This window comes from Aulonocara stuartgranti (genome assembly GCF_965226115.1).
Source record: "Aulonocara stuartgranti genome assembly, chromosome: 19".
NCBI classification, from domain to species: domain Eukaryota; kingdom Metazoa; phylum Chordata; class Actinopteri; order Cichliformes; family Cichlidae; genus Aulonocara; species Aulonocara stuartgranti.
The window spans coordinates 23,221,374-23,242,205 of record NC_138955.1 but is presented as its reverse complement, the minus strand read 5'-3'; the positions used below and the strand labels follow the sequence as shown (position 1 = coordinate 23,242,205).

The 20,832-nt window shown below is 42.5% G+C and overlaps 2 protein-coding genes across 2 annotated transcripts in view; one reads left to right on the top strand and one right to left on the bottom strand.

The window, feature by feature from the left end:
• The window catches only part of gfra4a (GDNF family receptor alpha 4a), a 154,876-nt gene that overhangs the window by 79,958 nt on the left and 54,086 nt on the right, over positions 1–20,832 (bottom strand). The gene's annotated exons all lie outside the window — the stretch shown is intronic.
• LOC309696222 (uncharacterized protein) lies at positions 16,852–19,162 on the top strand (the record flags this gene model as incomplete). Its single annotated transcript, XM_082517376.1, has 4 exons — positions 16,852–17,130; positions 17,509–17,691; positions 18,263–18,529; positions 18,575–19,162. The coding sequence occupies 4 exons, from the start codon at positions 16,852–16,854 to the stop codon at positions 19,013–19,015; spliced, it is 1,170 nt and encodes a 389-aa protein (XP_082373502.1). The 3' UTR covers positions 19,016–19,162.

Here is a 20,832-nt window from a genome sequence, read left to right as displayed (position 1 = left end):
GTATACAGTGTTAATAATGCGCACTAATTCTGTCTTGAGACCAGATAGAAAATGCTGAGGAGGTGAGTTACAATGTTTTTGTCTTCTCCGGATACAAAAGACTTTCTTACATTATTACTCTCGGCTAGTAAGTCGAAATGAAAAGCTTCATTATCAAAAAAGAAGAAGAAAAATGAAATCTTTAGAAACCCTTATACAGAAACAACCTGTGATTACAGAGAAGACTGTAAAGCAGCTTCCACAGTGGACGTGCGCTTTCTTTTGCAGTCACCAGTGGTTATTTCTACAGACTATCGCTGATCTATGAATAATGTGCTTGAAATGTCATTCACTTTCTATGGTTCCTGGTTGCCATATTGAGATGAATTGCTTCCAGCGTGTACCTCTAAAATCAGCTTTTAGAGGTAGGAAATTATTCAAAGACAGTTGTGTACTACATGCTCAGAAATCTGATATAGCTGCAATGACATAGTTAACCTATTTTTTGCAGGTTAACATTTTCTGTCATTAGTTTCTCCTTGATATTTGACCATAAACCAAAAAAAAAAGAAAAAGAAATTGTCTTTTTTATTTGTTGATAATTTCATCATTATATGTGCTTATAGTACACCAACTGTTGGCTTCATCGGGTGATGGCCTCCAGCTTGCACTGGAATGGTTCGCAGCCGAGTGTGAAGCAGCGGGAATGAGGATCAGCACCTCCAAATCTGAGGCCATGGTTCTCAGCCGGAAAAGGGTGGAGTGCCCACTCTGGGTTGAGGATGAGTTCCTGCCCCAAGTGGAGGAGTTCAAGTATCTCGGGGTCTTGTTCGCGAGTGATGGGAGAAGGGAGACGGAGATCGACGGACGGATTGGTGCTGCACCGGTCCGTCGTGGTGAAGAGAGAGCGAGCTCTCAATTTACCGGTCGATCTACGTCCCTACGCTCACCTATGGCCACGAGCTGTGGGTAGTGAGCGAAAGAACGAGATACAAGCGGCGGAAATGAGCTTCCTCCGAAGGGTGGCTGGCCAATGAAAAGCTGCTACGATTTGCTAGGAAACTAGCAGTGGCATTGGCATCAGCAGTAATTGTGTATGCTCTTCTTTGTGACTAGAAATTCGGTCAGATGAAAACTATTTAAGGCCAGAACTGAGCGTCAGCGTTAGCATACACAGCATCAAACCGGCCATCATTTTCCTTGTTATACATACACATTCTGCATACTTGAAGTGCATTGAATGCTGCCATACGCTCAGCGTGAAAACACCAACTGTATGAATTTACATTAAGGAGTGTAAACACTGAAGTGCACACCAGTAACTGCTAAACAGAAAGTGAGTGATCGCAAAAGTTAATCCAAAGTCATCCTGAGGGTGCCATGAATGTCTGTTCTGTATGAAATTTCATGGCAGTGAAGTAGTGGTAAGGAGATATTTTATTGGAGAAATAGTAATGTCAAAGTAATGGCACTAGAGGGAAAGGTGAAAATCAAAGGATGCCTGAAGTCATTTAGATGCATGCTATGGGAACTATGAATGTTTGTGCTAGTTTTTGCTCAGATCCATCCCGGAGATATTGAGATATTTTACGGGCGTTCTGACCTGTCTGCAGATGAAAAGTTAGGGGATCACAAAACCCATTAGATTTCATCCTCTGGAAGTCACGGGTGGCTCATTTTAAACCATCAACTAGTTTAGTCTGGAGTCAAATGATGGACACACAAACAGTGCCATACCTTCAGGCATTAAAATAGAATGTCCAAATGTTTAAAACTATCTTAGTGTTTGTCAAACCTGCTATGTGTGAAACATCAAAGCAATAGCAAAGTGGATTTTTATCTTCAATTTAAAACTACTGTTTTGATGCATGATGTTAGCTGATGACACCACATGAATGTTAACATTTTAAGGTTTGACCTTTTTTTTAAAAAAATAATCAAAGTTAATCCAGCATCACATTATTCCGAGATCAATGATAGTCCGTAGCTTTGCCCACAGCAGGTCAGGAGGATTAACACACAGACAAAAGGTAATTTCACTGGAGTAATTAGTTACTTACCGCTATCCCTGCACACCAACATGGGGGAAGGGGGTCAGATTAAAAGCTGCCAGGCAGTTGGTGGATGGCAGCGGGACAAGGAAAAGTGGTGAGCTGTCCGTCTGGGGACATGATGAGGAGTGACACCGTGTGCCAGCAGTGGCAGGCCTGCGAGAGGAGTCAGCGCTGATGCAGGATTTACACTCATCACACACTGAAGTGGCCTGCCATGGACTGCAATGATGACAATGACACAGCCCGCTGGCCTGTCAGCTGCAGCTGTAGAGTGAAGGAATCTGTGTATGTGATGCAAGTGTAACATCAGTTACTAATGAGGGACTCTGGACAAATAAATAAATATGGGGCATGTGTGTACATGGATTTTTGCACATTGGTATGTGCGTGTATATGTGTGCGCATGCATATATATATATATATATTTATAAAAAAATATATATATATATATATATATATATATATATATATATATATATATATATATATATAAATTATATAATTACTCATGTTGTCATTTGAAGCTTTTATTTTGGTGAGCTGTCACACTGGATCTACAAGAATTCAGAGTTGGCTTTGAATACAGGCATCCTCTCTCTTACAGCTTAAACTGGGTAATATCTCATAAATGATGGCTTGTAAGGCCGGTGTAATGATGAGGAATATGAAATACTAACAGGCATGTATCATCATAAGCATCAACCAGCTCGAGTGGCTGTGATAAAATATCCTGTAGGTCAGGACTGACTTATCAGATCTTGATTTGGGGGGAGGACATGTCTCGTAAACAATGACGAATGGCATCATGTGCCTTCATACATTATCCTCAGTTTCTGTCTTGAACTGAGTAAACCATTTATTTTTCCAGAAATTTTCTTCTAGGGTGAGTTTGCTGAAAGCACTCATCTGCAACAGCAGCTTGCTTCATATTGACACAGCTGCAGACAGAAGCCTGAGGTGCCACTGAGTACAGTCAAAACTTATGCAAGTGCGAGTTAAATTATTTTCTGCCATCAGTGTGACCTCAGCAAAGGTCACGCTGATGGATAAGTGGATTTTCTTAACCGGACTTTTGATACTTTTGATGAATGTCATTTGATAGCATTTGGAGGGCTGCTAATCCTCATTTACAAACCAAACAACTAACTTCCAGAATTACAAGCCATAAAGATATTTCTTCTCATCTACCTTTAAAGGTCATGCTCTGTATTTGATTTTTTTCCATTATGAGGCAACTCGATATGCTGGCACCATCACAGTTCTGCTAAATTAGTTGCCAGGCAGCTACTTCCAGGACAGGAAGACGGTGATTATTTAGTCTCTCAAGTCGAGGTTTAGTTATCACGATGGGCTGATTGTTAGCATACCTAACAAATTAAGGTTTTAGTAAAAGTTATTGGGTAAATGTTTTCTACTACTTTCAGGCCAGCTTTGACCTCCGCAAAATAATCAGTGTTTTACGTTGCTTGGTATGTCACTAACACTTTGCTGTTGGCACATTGTGGGTGTGAATCCATTTATCAGTCTTTTTCCCTTGTTGAAAACAGCCACCTGTCGGGTCAAAGAGTAAATTTGCATCCCAAAAATCTAAAACAATTAGTTAAAAGTTAAAAGCTTCAGAAAGCAGCAGAGTTGAATGTTGATCCTCTTACTTTAAATGTTATCGTGTATTATATTATTAATAAATTACATACCGGTGAGTCATGTTTATTCAAAAGGAATAATTTCTACATTGTACTGCTCAACCACAGCACCACGAGAAACACGGAAAATCAGATTCAGGTGAGTTGGAAGGAGAATTAGCGCTCACAGGCAGGGCTAGGTCCATTTCAATCTGTTACTGGTAGTTGCTGCAAATCAATAACTTCCTTGCAGGCACGGCTTCAAGCTGCTGAAGTATATGAAACTTCACACCTTGGGACCCAAAACTGTGCAAACAGCCTAAAGTAGCACTCCAGAAATGGACATTAATGGGTCTCAATGCTGAAAAGGTGGCAGAAAGTCATAGACTGTGCAAGAGAAATGATTTGAATTGCAAAGGAGATGTAATTACAAATCCAAATGTTTCAAGCATTCAAGCCATTCCCTGCCAGTGTCACTGTCACTTCTTATTTATAATTCCTACCTCTTTGCAATTCAAATCCTTTCCCCCCACACATGATACTCAACACTTAGTATTCTTCTGTTGAAGTGATCATATTTTTTATTTTTTTGTGACGAGACAGAAACAGAGCGAGCGGGTGGAAATGAAACTCCTCAGACACACACACGAGCCATCTGGTCACATACAGTGCATATGTACTGATGAATACATGCATTAAAGATGAAAGGAGATTCATAAGTTTCTGCAGAAGATTGCTGTAACTCTGTGCTAGCTGCATATTCAGGCCAGAGATGGAACACCCAGCACAATCAACATGCTGTCAGTTCTCATTTATGCCGTGCAGCATTGTGCTGTTGATTCCACTACGTTAGAACCAGCGACTGTATATACAGTAATTAAACGAATAGAATTTCACTTTTTTGGATGGGCTGCACCACGCAGCAACGCACATTATTTGTTAGACAACAGCATTAAAATGCTCCAAACACATCAACATGCCAGACACAGCAATAAAGGTGATCCAGTTCACTAACTCAAATTAGCCGAACTTAAACTAAGCAGACAGCTGTTGCCTATTTCAAACCTGCCACATGCCCAGTAATGCATGTTAAATTATTAGTTGTATTAGATGTGTGAGAAATTCACTCACTGTTCCACTGTCCCTGAAAAGGATCTATTACCCAGAGCAAGAGAGGGACTTGGTCTTTACTATAATGTGCCTAGAAGCGACTGCTGGTACGATTTGCTATTATATGAAAAAAAATGAATTTTAAAAAAATGAATTGAATAGTTATGTTGCTAATGTCATGGCAAAAAAAGTAGATTTTGTTCAAATCCATTAATTTTACAATTGCATATGCTTGTAGTGGTAAAAACTATTTGTGAAAACAAGAGAGAACACAAAAGTTTCCAGTGAAACCCAGAATTTATTTCATAGTACTGGGATAGTGAGGTTTTTAAGGCAAATTAACCCTTTCACGCTTTCATCGCTAAATGATAAAGACAACTCTTTCACTAAGTGAAATCAACACCCAAATCTAACGCATGAATGTGTCGGCTACAGTAGAGCAAAAAGGGCAAGCAAAATGTCGAGATTTATCTTACCGATACTCTTGAGACAAGAATGGTCAGACCGTGACTCTATAGAAAAAGTGCCACGTTTTCAAACACTTGGGTTCGATGGTCAAGCACATCAGTCACAGCCAGTGATTTATTTATTGACTAAAGCTTGGGCTCTGCATTCACCTCAGGATTGTCACTGCTGTCCATGCATCCCTGAACGACCACGGTGCAGCAGGATATCCTAGCCCAGGGCAAAAGCCTGGAGGGTTACTAGCCTCCCTTCTGGAGGCAATATAGACAAACGAGAAATGTCTTTTAAATTGCTCTACTTATCACCGTTACTTCCTCTCGCTCATTCAGTCAACTTCTCGCTAACTCTGTTATTTACACACTCATTTATTCACACACACATTGACTGACTTTTTTTACTTATAGCTTATTAACTACAAACTCAAACTCAACTACTAACTTGTTCTTTACTTTAACTACCTGGACTTACATTCAGGATAGCAACATCACAATACAAGAAAAGTTAGAAGTTGGTGCCAATACTAGTAGAATTACTATCATCAAGACCCCACGTACTTCAACATGAAGGCTAGCATAAATGGTTGAGTAGCCTGCTAATGTTGCAGTTATATTATGTTAGCTTAAGCATTTAATGTTAGCAATTGCAAACATTGCTAATGTTTCAGCCTGTGGAACAATGTCAGCTGTCACAAAGAAAATGTTAACGTGTATTTCATTGCAAGAAGATTGAGATAACACTTTGGATGTTGTTACTGTCAACCTAAACTTAGTGAACTTCAATTCTTTGAGCAAATGTGGATGCTGGTCTTTTAAATGCTTCACCCTGAACGGCTCTTTCTTATGAATGACTTGAAAGACAGATATTTTGACACTTGTCACCATCTTCCATTTGCAGTTTTTTCTGTGCTTGTGGACCTTCTTCTAGCATGTAAAGATAGACTAGAACACTTGCTGCCCCTTTCCGTTCTCGCGGTACTGGCACCTCTGTACATATGTTGCCTACAGTTAAGCACGTTACCACATAAAAAAATCTGATATTTTGGTACTGAATGGTATCATAAGTATTTGTTCAGGTGCAGCAATAATGGTATCCTTTTGAGCAAAAACTCACAAGTTAACCATGAAATGTTAAGTAGTATAATTAAAGGCAACTGCAACTGAAAAAACAACAACAAACAATTTGATAAAAGAAAATCTCATCTCTTTGGTGTCTACTCCTGCAGGTCATTTCAGTGACATGTTGCCTTATCGGTGTTTGTGTTCTAAAAACTAAAAGAGAAGAATACAAATGAATATGCTTCAAAAGTAGCCATTCTTCCTAGAAACACAACAAAATGGGATCACAGTCAACTGTTGTTGTTGTTGTTGTTTTGGTTTATGGCAATGTAAATACAAGCTTTTAAGCCACTGGCAGAAACTTTATAGCAAAAGTTTTCATTGGCACCCTGCGTGTCAGAGAGTCTTCACCACGTCAAGGGCATTTGACACATTTCAGGAAATTTTTTCACAGCTATCTATCACGGTGCTTTGAAACAAACGCTTCCCATTGCTAATTCAAGCTGCCTGGAGCCAGTCCACGGGGGATGTGGCTGGTTGTTCAGTATGCACCTCTACAGTGTTTTGCAGGGATTCATAGGGGCCGAAAGATGTGAAAACAGCATGAACAGAAGGCCAGGTCAAGTGTGTATGTTCTCTCCTGGGTTTGCTATCTCTCATGGGGGTACAGTTTCATTTGTGGCTGTGAATAATGCAGCCTGGTTCCCTCGCTTTGCCAAAGGTCTCTTGATGGGGCATGCCTTGAGATAAGGTCTACATGCATTTACATTCATAGTGCTGCCTGCTTTACGTACGTGACTAGACACACTGGAAGAGGATAAGAATGAAAAAGACACGAAGACTGGAAATGTCCCGGTGGCCTCTAAGTGTTGATATGTTTCTGCGGCAGCGTTATCTCATATGTAACCAGCTGGCGAAAAAACACTCAACTTGTCTTTTCAAATAAAGGAAAAGGACAAAATGCCTTTGAGGCGGAATCACATTTTGGAATTACTTCCATCTGTGACGTCTCTGTATGGACAGGCTGAAGAAATCATCCATATCAATGTGTCTGTCATTGAAGTTGTGATAAATTGATGAATTCTGTGCTGTAATTATGACTATCCTAATTAAATCAGTCATTTGAGCACAACTTTCAGTCATTATTTTGTAACACTATTGAAAATTACGTAATTAAAGATGATTTGACAAGCGGAATAAAACTTTATATCCTTTTTGTTAATTTTACTTTGATTCTTAACAATAGAAAACCATATTACTGCAGACATAGAGGTAAAGATACTCACTTTTTGTGGTTATCATAGAATTCTGAAATAAACTCGTGGAAGCACTATATCACTTTATCTCCATAGTGTATGAGAGCATGCAACTAACCCCAAGGCTGACCTTCTATCCAGCATCACATAATGCCACAATAACTTTAGAGCAGAATGGGATTAATGATGAATGTGCTGTAGAGAGACAGAATCAGGGTTTGAACCAAAGTGCGCCATTGTGATAACGACCTCCATAAAACACAATATGCCTTATCACAACACTTCATCCGTATAGTTGCTACTATAACATCAGGCAGAGGATTCACACTATATGCAACGTTTTTCCAATTTTTACATTTAAGTTTCAGTGGCTAATTTATATCAGGAGCGGAAGTACAACATTTTTATTGGTGTTATCTGGGCATGAACATGTGTTACCTTTGGGGAGTTCCTTAACTGCATTTGTTTGTAGCAATCTGTCACAAAAGCACATAATTTGTTCCCATTTCTTCTGTAACACAGTTCGACAGATATAAAAATAGCACCAACAAGTTAATTCCCAAAAAGCTAAACTCTGTCAGCATGGTGTGCAGTGTGTCCTTAAAAACATTGAGGAAACTGGACAGGTGGAGGACAGAAGAAGATAAGGTCGGCCTCTGCAGCAGATAACCTGTATCAGAAAGTCATGTCTTTAAGAAATAGGACAATAAATCAGCAAAGACTTAACACAGGACCTGAGCGATAAATCTGCCCTTTCACGTGATACTGTTTCCAGAAGCCTCGTCCAAAATGGTCTCAGTGGAAGGAAGGAACGAATAGGGAGGAAAGGCTGAGGCATGCAGAATTACACAAGAACATGACTGCAAATCAGTGGCAACAGGTATCGAGGAGTGATAATTCAAAACAAAAATCTTTGGTTCCAGTTGTTGTCAATATATGCAGAGCAGGTCAGGAGAGAGGTACAACAGCAAGTGCCTACAGCATCTGCAAAACATGGTGGAGGCTCTCACACCATGTACTGCAGTGGTGTAACGGCAACACTGCAACAGCTTATGCTATTCATCTTCGTGACAATAATTCCCAACACACTGCCAATGCAGTAGAAACATACAATGGAACACTATCAGTCATGGATTGGCCTCCGCAGAGCCCAGACTTCAACATTACTGAAGCAGCGTGGGAGCAAAGCTCTGTCTCTTCCTTAGGTATCTTTATGTCCAACAACAACAGCAGTGCTGTGTTGAGAAATTATAAAAACATGTGACTGCACAATGCTTTCCAATTACTAACTGACAGCTAACCCTTGTACAAATCCAACACACCTTGCCATGCCGCACAATTCACATCGCTATTTTAATCACCTCACCTAGAAACTCCAGCAGGTTGTCCCGCTAAATACACTTATTTTTATAATGAGTGCTATTCGACAACGACACGACAGCTACAGTTACATATTTGAGTTTAATGAATGTTTTTGATGATATACAAGTAGTATTGGGTAACCCAGACGGTATCAGTGAAAAAAACAACAAATGCCTGGCTGTTTGATCTTCTTTGTACGACAAATGAAAAGATTTTCCTTTCTCACAAATTTTGCAGAACCGAGCTTATCACCAATTACTTTTGACCGGTTTTATTAACAGATGTTTTTACCATTATGATATGTAGCTTGTGGAATAACGAATACATCGTATCCATCAGGTGTAATCTTGCATTTTGGATAATAATGTCTTTAAAAGATGCTCTTAATAACTAGAAAAATCACAAGTTATAACATTCCTGTGCACAGGGCTACTTCCTGAACTCAAACTCCTTTAAGTAATATATAGTCATAGATTTAACTGGCTCATACATGACTTATTCAAGCTGAAATTTGCTCCTACATCACGCAATCCTTATCTTATCTTTGAAATCTAGTCGAATTGACAAGTCTAACGTGGGTCTGCGTTGACAGTGATGAACAGTCAGGTAAAGACTGGGACAGTCGGAGCCCTGCAGGGAGGCGGGGGGAGAGCGTTTTATCTGAAAAGATTACTGAAGGCAGCCGTGGCCTCTCTCCTCAGCTGCCAGGGTGCCCTCGCTTTGATCCTAACTCCTTCTGAATGGTAATCACCTGAGAAAAGGTCCCAATTATCTCCCAGAAACTCTCAGATGTACAGTGTCCCTGTCGCTCTCCCACAGCCATGGATTAGACACAGACACAGAGATACAGACAGGGACAGACAGTCTTACATACTGTAGATTCAAGTAATAGCACACGTACTTTATTGCTAAAAATTAACTGACTACATACATTCGCTAACCAGTGACCCAAAAGTTAAATAAATAGGTTATTTAAAAAAATGTGTTTGCTTGTTGTCTTACTGGGACTAGAAGGAGTATTACATTTCATCGTTGTTCAGGAGGGAGATTTGTGCAGAATACTTACTTACTAGAAACACTTAAGCTCATCTTATTTACATGTTTTCGCTTATTAGCTACTGAACTATCCAAGAAAATAATTAAAGCAATGAAATTATTTTTAGAAAAACAAACTCTTATGCAAAAACACCCCCACACCTTCAGTTCTAAGACATAACTGTCTTCTCACATTGGAAGTATCTTCAACTGGACTGGACTATCAAGCTGTGCTGTGTTTACCCTGAAGGCAGGTGAAATATACTCCTCTGTGCCTAACCAGGAAATTACATGTTGTTCTCAAATACAAATAATCTCATCAAAGCACAGTGGTTGAAAGCAAAGGCATGGCCAAGCTGATGGGTCTGATCGTGGGTCAGCAGGTGGTTATGACAGCAGGGGCTGGGAATACATATTTAAAATACGGCATCTAATTTTGCAGAGGAGGTCCATAGATGGTGTCAGTGATAGTGGAGGAGAGCATGGTTGATTGAGATAAAAAACCCTCCCTTGCCTTTGAGGGCTGGCTGATTATGATAGGGTAGCAGATCAGAGAAGCTACAGAGAGTAAAATGGATGGGTGGAAGGCGAGATGGGTAGATAAATTGGCACGGCTGGGTAGGTGTGCAGAGACTAGATGGATAGTGTGTGGGCATGGATATAGCTGGGCAGTCACACTTTACATAACAGTACCTTTTCACCGCGGGATCTCAGGATGAGATAGAAACACAATTCCAGTGAGCAAGGAGCTGTGTGATCGGCCGGGTATTTCGCCGTCGATAAACTGTTTTCTTGACAAAACATTACAAATCTCTACACAGCCAAAGGACTCAGAAATATTCAGAGTTTCGCTGCACCATCGCCTGGTACATCGGGGACAAGACTTTTCCCTGAGTCACTTCTCGTAATGTGATTTTCGCCCTTGAAAATGCGATCGTGCCCTTAAAATAAGGCTCGTAGTACACTAATCCCTCCAGTGCGCCTAAGTGCTCCATTGAGATAAAAAAAAAAACCCACTGAATCGCTCATCTTTTTTTTAATGACCGTGTTAATTAGCCTAGATTTTTCAACAGCATCATGATATAAGCTGTAATGTATCATCATGTAAAATAAAATGAAATAAATGAACAATCATACTTTCACTTATGTGTGCAGAGTCTGAATGCTTGGCCCCAAATATAATAAATGATTTTGTAAATTCAAAAAATATATAAGTTGGCTACCTGACTTAGAAACTGTTCATACTGTTTGCAGCACAAACAGTATGAATTTTGATATTAACATATACGTGCCATCTTTGTGTTAATGCATGTTATGCATCTAAAACAAAGTTCCAAATATATCAATGGATATGCCAAAAAGTGCACAAAGCTAAGTTTCTTAAGTAACTTACCTTCTGAGATGAATTCTGGTACCTGTAAAGCTGACAATATGAGCATTGCAACGTCCAAGAGAGCGCTTTGACCGCTAATAATTATTTTGGGTCGTTCTATAACTGACAAACACGTTTTGCCTCTATAAGAAGCTGCGTCTGATAGTGAATAAACTGTATTTAAGATATTGTTTTGTTTTATACAAATTATTTTTCTTCTAGCGAGTCAAAACTGCCCATTATTTTATATAAGAAAATGTCCGTTTCTCACCTTGCAGTTGAAAGTACATCTTTTGTAATGCCTTAAATTTACAGTAGAATCTGCTTTTAATTTCAAATTTATACTAAACTGGGAGCAACAGACTATTAGAAATCATTAAGGAACCACTAACAACTTATTTCTGGACCTGAAGATAATTTAGTGTTGAAAAACTGTTTGCACTGCATGAATAATTTATATTTTTGAATATCTTGATAAGGCTGTGTTTAGACTACACAAAACTACCTAGCAAAATAAATGAAAACATTTACATAATTATGAGATGGAATTACTGAAATAAATGTCTAGCAGCCTTCCCAAAAACTGCTGAATGAATGTCTGTATAGTTTGTATAATGAATACAAACTATATAAACTATCACTGGAGTTTATCTGTTGAGTAGGTGGTGAGATGAGAGTGAAGACATTTCGGCCTCTGGGCAAATGAGTCATATAACACTCCAGTGTTCTACTCAAAGTTTTAGTGAACCAAGCCCTCAAATGTCATGCCAGGTCTCTCTTGGAAATGAGATTTTTTTACATGGATAAATAAAGAACTAATAATAATAAATGTAAATAGATGAGTATGTATGTATGAGTATGATAACACAACAATGCACTAAAGCAGGTTTTCTGATCATGACTTACTGTTGATATTACAATTACCATATTACCACTTTAAAGGTTCACATGTCAACATTTTTCAAAAAGTGACAGTGAATTGTATGATAACAATGTACAAATTCTTTGTTTTAATTATCTTTAAATGTATAAAAAGGCCATCTAAAACCTCAGGTGCTTTAACTTTTCTATTCTAGTTCCCAACTGTGTGACTAAAGTGACTAAATTGCTGGAGTTCCTTCTAGCGCAACGGATGATCTGATATCGTCGTCTTGGTGTTGATCCTGGAACAACATAGTAAATGTTGTTCCAGGATCAACATTGCAAGTGAACAATCACATTCTTGTGATGTTATTCTTTGGCGCGCCAAGCCATTCATGTATTTATGAAATTCCAATGTTGCAAGGACAATATCAATTCTGCTTAGCGTTTATTAAAGGGTTAGGGTCAGGGTCCATTGATCGGCGGACAGAGGCGGTTTCTCACACCTTAAGTACAGTTTTTTGTTTTACGGCGTTTTTTCCCGAAGTCGCAAAAGTATGACGTCACAACATTCTGATTGGTCACTTGCAATGTTGATCCTGGAACAACATTTACTACGTTGATCTGGGAACAACACCAACACGAGGATATCAGATCGTGCCTACAGCAACTATGCACAGCACAGTACGTATATTTTGTAAATAGACATATTTTTTAAGTTTTGCTTGTAATTAAAAACAGGCATAGACAGTTTATAACAACCTACACACAGTAAGTCTGAACCCAGTTCAAACTTTTTTAGAAACTTTAGTAAACTGATTGAGAAACTGATTGAGGATTATAAATCATAAATCCAGCTATATTACAGCCGTCATGCAATTAGAGCACCTTGAAAATCCCTCTTGCTCGCATTACACTGAATACTAAGCAACGTAAGTGCTAGAGAGTGTATAGGTGTGAGAGATAGATGTCTGTCATTGATATAATGAACTGTCAGTTTGCCTTAAACATTCTGCAGTCATCGTCTTATGGGGTGGGCGGGTTCCCTGCGGAGGACGAGTGATGGTGCACAATCTGCATAGCTGGCAGCGCTGGCCTTGTTAGCTGTACCTGACGCCTCGGCTCCTCTATTGTAATTCCCCTCCCTTCAGATCAGCTCATCTCTCCTGCGATTACACCGAGAGCTCGTAAGAATCCTTGGATTCTTATTTACATACCCATGATCATAAAGGCAAATAAAATATTCACAAAACACTCAGTGATCTTATGTTTATGCACCGAGGATCTCATATGCTGCAGATTTATTTGTATGCACTTCGGGTAGCGCAAATCCACATATACGTGCTCGCACATTCATGCGACACAGACCAAGGATCACTCAGTCACCCAAGCACACACACAAGTTCTGTATTGTGTTCTTTTTATTTTTATCTTCTTTTGACTCCTGGATGCTCTTTTGTTGCGATTATAGTATTGATTTTTAGGTGTTGTAGGGAAACACTCGTTGAGATTCCTGTGTTGGTTACTTTTCCAACAAATAGATACATATGTGCTCGGTAAGCCGGGTTGCCGCTGTGTTACGCTTCTATTTTGCTGAACCCAGCTGTCTGAAACAGGGCACCCCGCCAGAGCACACCTGCCCTCTGAACCCCTGGACAGCAAGGCTAGCACCAATCACAGTCCCTCAGTGCATCATTAGTAAATGGAATGACCTTTACATCAAAATACAAACAACAACTTATTCAGGTCAAGTCCCCTTAAAGGCGTCTGCACTGCGTTGAATTAAAAGCATTGACAGGATGATGGATAATCCACATAAGCAAGCTGGCCCAGACTTAGTCTGCTAACCAGTGCTCTTTGCCTCTGGGTGGAGGTAGACTGCTGGCACGGAGATGCCCTATTTATACAGGAAACAGTGGAAGGAGAGTGAACAGAAACAAAAAGGGAAGGGCTGGATTTGATCACCTTGATGGCACTGAAAGCTGGGAAGGGTAGGTATTAATATGAAGAGGACAGTAAAGGCTGTGGTTTTAATAGAGATTTACCACCCCAGTAGAGCACCTGAGCCCCTCCAACAGCCCCAAATGAGCCTCTCTAATTGGACTGATTTGGCTGACCAGTGCAGCCTCTGCCAGCCTACAGCCCTGGAGGAAAGAGAAGAAAAGGGGTAAGGACGGAAGAGGAGGAGGAGATGGTGAGTATGGAGGGAGAGCAGGAGCAGGAGATGCTGTCTGGCTGCAAATGAGCTCAAGTTACAAGAGCCGTTAGCCACCATGTTAAACTGTTCTTCTTATCTTAACTCCAGGAAATGGATCACTAAATTCCTTTGTTTAAATTGGATTCTGGGGCAAGAAATCATTACATGAGAAATGTCTCTCAAGAACACTGCTGCTTTATCCTTAAGTCCTAACGTGGCATGGAACTTATCTCCACAAGTGCTGTTTTCTGGCTTAGAAAACCTGTTGAGAGGCACTGATGCTTTGAAAGAGTTGTTTCAACTCTGCAGTGCAGCTTGGTGAACATTTCATTTCCCTGTTTAACAAAGGTAAAAGATCATAACACTCCACTCTGACAGCATCAAATTGGAAATCCTTTGTTCCTGTGAGAAATATTGCATCATGTTTCGCTGAGATTTATTTCAGTTTCTCTGTTTTATTGTTATTTCAAATCAAATTAAATGACAGAGTAAGTCAATTAACCTATTTTGTCTAAAGATTCACTGCTTAAACCAACACCAGAACAGGTGCTGTATTATTGTAGGGTCTACCTTACAATATAAAGTGCCCTGAGGTGACTGTTATTGTGATTTGGTACAAACAAAACTGAATTCAATTGAAAATTAAATCACACTAAATAATCCATCAGCAGTGTGACGAGTGACTGATTCCAAACTTTCAGTCACATAAAATATACAATGAACTTTATATTCTCTTTTTATATAAATTATGTTTGATTGCCATTCTGCAGTCATTGTCAACTTAGTTAACTAAGTTAACCAATTTATCTATCTGAACTTTGGATAACTCATGCTGTATTTAGAAATCAATCTCATAGTAAAGTAAGTTTACTTGTCCCTCTTTATTTTTGCTAGAAGTCTAATAGCTTAATAAAAATCCTTTCAACAGGTGATACTTTCATAATAAAAACACAGTAATGTCACCAATGGGGCTATTTAGCAGGTCACGACTAACTGTATATAGCCACGCTGGCAGATCTGTGAGGCTGCTTTGTTTGTTTTGATGGATTTTGGCTGTGACTCAAATTACTGGGCATGAGAAAGCACGACTAAAAGAGGTTTAACCTCCTTTAGTCAAGGATTTAACAACAACAACAAGTCCTGTTTTAGACTAGTTACACAGAATTCCTATCCAAACATTTCCGTCTGCTAAAAAACTTGGAATTTGCCATTCATTCATCAGTTCACATCCAGCTAGACTGCACTCACTCACTCTAATCAGGCTTCAGAAAACATAACCGATCCAAATAAATCAGCTGCCAGACTTCTTACTAACTTCCCAAATAGGTCCATATAGCCCAAAAGCTGGCAACTTGTAATCTCAGAATAGGATTTTAAGGCCCAATTTGGGACCTCCCTCTGAATACATCAATGCATGTTTAATATCATATGATTCCAAAGTTGTGGTTAAAAAACACAGTAGCTACCCATTACTATAGGGACTCATTACTTTGGAGTTTCTCACCAGCAGAGATCTGGCAAGTCACGTCTTTATCCTCTTTTTATCCCGTCATCACCGCTCTATAGCTTTATAGTGGGACACAAGTCTTGAGCATAAATTACACTGAAAAAAAAAGTGCAAATACACATTAACAGCACTGTGGGGCAGGTTTACTCAACTGAATATGAGTAAACCCCAAACCCCAAATACAGGTCTGCATAGTTTTATGGGCGATGTACAAAAGTTGCGCTGTGCAATATATATATCTCAAGATAAGGCACGCTTTTTTTTTTTGGTGCAATTTGTAGTGAACGTGGCAAAGGTTGGTTAATTAGTTAGCATGCCTGATTTAAAAAATTCCCCTTGTCATGGTCCTGGGTCGGTGACCCAGCGCTTTTAGTTTGTTATCATTTTCATGATGATGATTGTTTTAGTTCTGTGTTATATTCGGTCTGCCTCTGAGTCTGCGTCTGGATCTGTCTGTCTATGGTGTCACCCCATCTGTTTGTGAAGCTGTCTGTTTAGATCTGTGTCTTGTTTGGTTCCCCGTGTCTGAGTTTCCTTTTTTTCTTGTGAAGGTCTCTGTCTGATGTGAGTGTGTTCAGTTTACATTTCCCCTGTCCCGTCAGTTCTGATTTCTCCCAGCTGTGTTGCCCTCCTGTCCCTCATCCCCTGATTACTGGTGTGTATTTAAGCCCTGTGTGTTCTCCTGCCTGTTGTCGGCTCGTCTGCATTCATCCGTCTACCTCTGCGTTCTATGGTGTTCCTGTCTCTGCGTCTCTCTGCCCCGCACCCCTTTTGTATGGTCTCAGGTTTGTCACTTAGTTTCTCCCAGTTTAGGTTTCCGTTTGTAAAGTACTCATACCTCGTTGCCTGTTTTTGTCACCACCACCTTTGTAAATAAAACATCACTCGTATCATCAGTTTGCTGCATCTTGGGTCCTCCTTTTCCTCCACACCACACGGCTCCCTCCGCCAGCCGTGACAGTACGAGCCGACCAACATGGACCCAGCAGCATCCGCACCTTCCCAGGAGTTTCGGGAGGAATTAATTGACACTGTTTCAAGGTTGGTCAACTTGTGGCTCGAGCACGAGGGGGAAGGGTTTCACCGCGCGGTAGAAGCCAGGCTACAGCAGCTAATCTCTGCCCACTCCTGGCTGCTGGACTCGCTTCACCCGCTAGCACAAGACTTCCTTCTTCACGAGCTGCACCTTCACCCACCAGCCGCTACCGCTTCCCAACCCAGCCCGGCGGTGAAGGTTTTGCCCGGCCCGCCGGAGGTTTCGCCCGGGAGGAAGCGACGATCGCGCCGTCGGCGCGTCACCCCACAGCCGGAGATTAGGACTTCGGAACTGCCGGCTGTGGTGAGTGAGAAGGACCCTTTTTCTGTTTTGGACTGTGTGACTGTTTGTTCCGGGGCTGTGTTTTTTGAGTCAGCTGCCCCGCCGGTAGCTCAGTTAGCTGCCCAGCAGCCACTAGCTCAGTTAGCCGCTCAGTCGCCACCTCCATCACATTCAGCCTCACTACCCATAGCCCAGTTACAGTCACAGTCAGATTCATTAGACACTATGTTACAGTCCATAGCCCAGTCAATAGCTCAGTTGGTAGAGTCCATCCAACCCAAAAAGCACTGTTTTTCACCTGCTCATGTCCAGCAGAGAGACACGCCACATAACGCAGTAATCAGTCCCCAACAGCTGGCCAGTACAGAGACTGTGACGCACTCCAGGGCCTCCCCAGAGGCTGGGTTCCAGCCCCCAGCCGACTCTGGACCCCTGGAGGTCAAGAAGCCAGCTGAGGACTGCATCCGGCTGTCGCTGCCTGAGCTGAGTCACTGCTCTGTGCAGCCGCAGTCCGCTTTGTGTTCGCCAGAGGCCCGTGCGCCTGCTGGTTCTGTTGCGTTCCTGCCAGAGGCCCGTGCGCCTGCTGGTTCTGACCTGTTCCTGCCAGAGGCCCGTGTGCCTGCTGGTTCTGTTGCGTGCCTGCCAGAGGCCCGTGCGCCTGCTGGTTTTGACCCGTGTGTTCCAGGGGCCCCTGTGCCCACTGGTCCTGAGACTGTTCTCGCTGGAGGGCCCGAGGAGCCCGTCCAGCCTCCCGCCTCGTCAGCTGGAGGGCCCGAAGAGCCCGTCCAGCCTCCCGCCTCGTCAGCTGGAGGGCCCGAAGAGCCCGTCCAGCCTCCTTCCGCTTCCTCGTCAGCTGGAGGGCCCGAGGAGCCCGTCCAGCCTCCTTCCGCTTCCTCGTCAGCTGGGGGGCCCGAGGAGCCCGTCCAGCCTCAAGTGTCTTCTGCTGGGGGTTCTGGAGAACCCAGCCAGCCTCAAGTGTCTTCTGCTGGGGGTTTAGGAGAACCCAGCCAGCCTCAAGTGCCGTCTGCTGGAGGGCCCGAGGAGCCCACCCAGCACCACGCCTCGTTAGCTGACGGTCCTGGAGGACCCAGCCAGCACATCTCCACATCACCTCCTGCAGCATCGCTGCCGTCAGGTTTTGCAGCCGTCCCGCTGCCGTCATCCACGCCTGGTCCGGCCTCCGTGTCTTCATCCTCGCCTGGTCCAGCCTCAACCTCAGTCTCGTCTGGTCCGGCCTCCGCTTCAACCTCAGTCTCGTCTGGTCCGGCCTCCGCTTCAACCTCAGTCTCGCCTGGTCCAGCATCAGCATCGCCTGGTCCAGCATCAGCATCGCCTGGTCCAGCATCAGCATCCTCATCAGCATCGCCTGGTCCAGCATCAGCATCCTCATCAGCATCGCCTGGTCCAGCTACTGCTTCACCTACGCCGTCGCCTGGACCAGCCTCCGCATCGGCTTCAGCCTCGTCTGGTCCAACCTCCGCTTCGCCTGGGGCTGCAGGGGCCACGCAGCCTTCGGGTCCCCTACTACCACCTTCACATCGTCGGTCGTCTGCCAGGCCGCTTGTTGGGCATCATCACCACCGTGGCCGCCCTCCGGACTTCTGTTGCCACCCCCGCCTGCTGCGTGGACGACCTCCTACACGCCGCCGTTGCCGTCTGCACGGTCGGCCCCCGGACCTGCATTTGCGCCGCCGTTGCCGTCCGCACGGTCGGCCCCCTGAACTGTTTCCCCGTCGCCGCCGTTGCTGTCCGCACGGTCGGCCGCCTGAACGGTTTCCCCGTCGCCGCCACTGCCTTCCGCATGGTCGGCCCCCGGAGATGAACTATTCTAGGCTCCTGAGTTGTCAGCCTCCGGGCCGGCCTCCTGAACTATATTTTGGGACCCTGTTCGGGGACTCCAGTGTGTGTTGTGTTTTGGTCAATTCTTTTGGGTCACTGGAGTTTTTTTTTTTTGTTTGGTGTTGGTCCCTCCGTCCTGGTCCCCCGCCGCCCGCCCTGGGTTGGTCGTCTGTTTTTGTTTTGGGCTGTCTGGGGCCAGCCCTTGCGGGGGGGGGTACTGTCATGGTCCTGGGTCGGTGACCCAGCGCTTTTAGTTTGTTATCATTTTCATGATGATGATTGTTTTAGTTCTGTGTTATATTCGGTCTGCCTCTGAGTCTGCGTCTGGATCTGTCTGTCTATGGTGTCACCCCATCTGTTTGTGAAGCTGTCTGTTTAGATCTGTGTCTTGTTTGGTTCCCCGTGTCTGAGTTTCCTGTTTTATTGTGAAGGTCTCTGTCTGATGTGAGTGTGTTCAGTTTACATTTCCCCTGTCCCGTCAGTTCTGATTTCTCCCAGCTGTGTTGCCCTCCTGTCCCTCATCCCCTGATTACTGGTGTGTATTTAAGCCCTGTGTGTTCTCCTGCCTGTTGTCGGCTCGTCTGCATTCATCCGTCTACCTCTGCGTTCTATGGTGTTCCTGTCTCTGCGTCTCTCTGCCCCGCACCCCTTTTGTATGGTCTCAGGTTTGTCACTTAGTTTCTCCCAGTTTAGGTTTCCGTTTGTAAAGTACTCATACCTCGTTGCCTGTTTTTGTCACCACCACCTTTGTAAATAAAACATCACTCGTATCATCAGTTTGCTGCATCTTGGGTCCTCCTTTTCCTCCACACCACACGGCTCCCTCCGCCAGCCGTGACACCCCTTAATATATTTTGCATCTTAAGTAAGGAACTCTCAGAAATACATATGAAACAGGGTGAGCCACAACAATCTGCATGGATTCAGGTCACTATGCTCTCTTTGTAAATACCAATAGTTTAGCATTATCATACTTTTTTAATGCGAATTAATTTTCAGTGTTAATTTTTTTTCTGGATATTTTTCGATATTTTTAATCATCCGTGGATTTTGACAATTTATGGAAAATCCCATAAACATCCATTAAAATGGATAATATCATGGCTGAAAATGAGCAGAATACTGTTGTTGGGTGTGTGTGTGTGTGTGTGTGTGTGTGTGTGTGTGTTTTTTTACAGAGTATAAAAGGCAGGAAAATTGGGTGATTACAGGGATGACAGTCAAGGCAAAAGAAAGACAACAAAGAACGTCTACAGGTATTATTAAACTGCATATACTGTAACGCATGTCCCTCGGAGTAAGCATGGATAGACACATTGTTTACAATGGAGTCTTATCTTCTCCACAAGACAGATGACTAACAATGCATCACTCAAGCTTTAGTGAGTAGTATAAGCGTGGGTTGGCCTTGAGGTTATAAAACTTCTATCATTGTCAGGTTACACAATGTGACTTCAAATCAGGGAAGTTTTTGTACCGCTAAAAGTTTGCACACAATTCTGAAATAACAGAGCCCCTTTTTGTCAAAAACTCAAGGAAATCACAGCAGCTTAAATGACACCTACAAACTTTCACATTTTGTAGCTTTGTCACTTGTACTTCTGAGATGCCATTAGTGAGTTGTTTTGTTTGTGTTTGTTTACTTTAGTGGGTCATTTTTGTTGTCTTGATATCATGCATGTCTATGTTGACATTTTTCCTACTTCAGCTGTCAACAGACTCCACTTACACTCGATGACAGGAAGCAAGAGAGAGTTGCAGCGATGCCCACAGGTTCGTGTGTGTGTGTTAAAAGACACA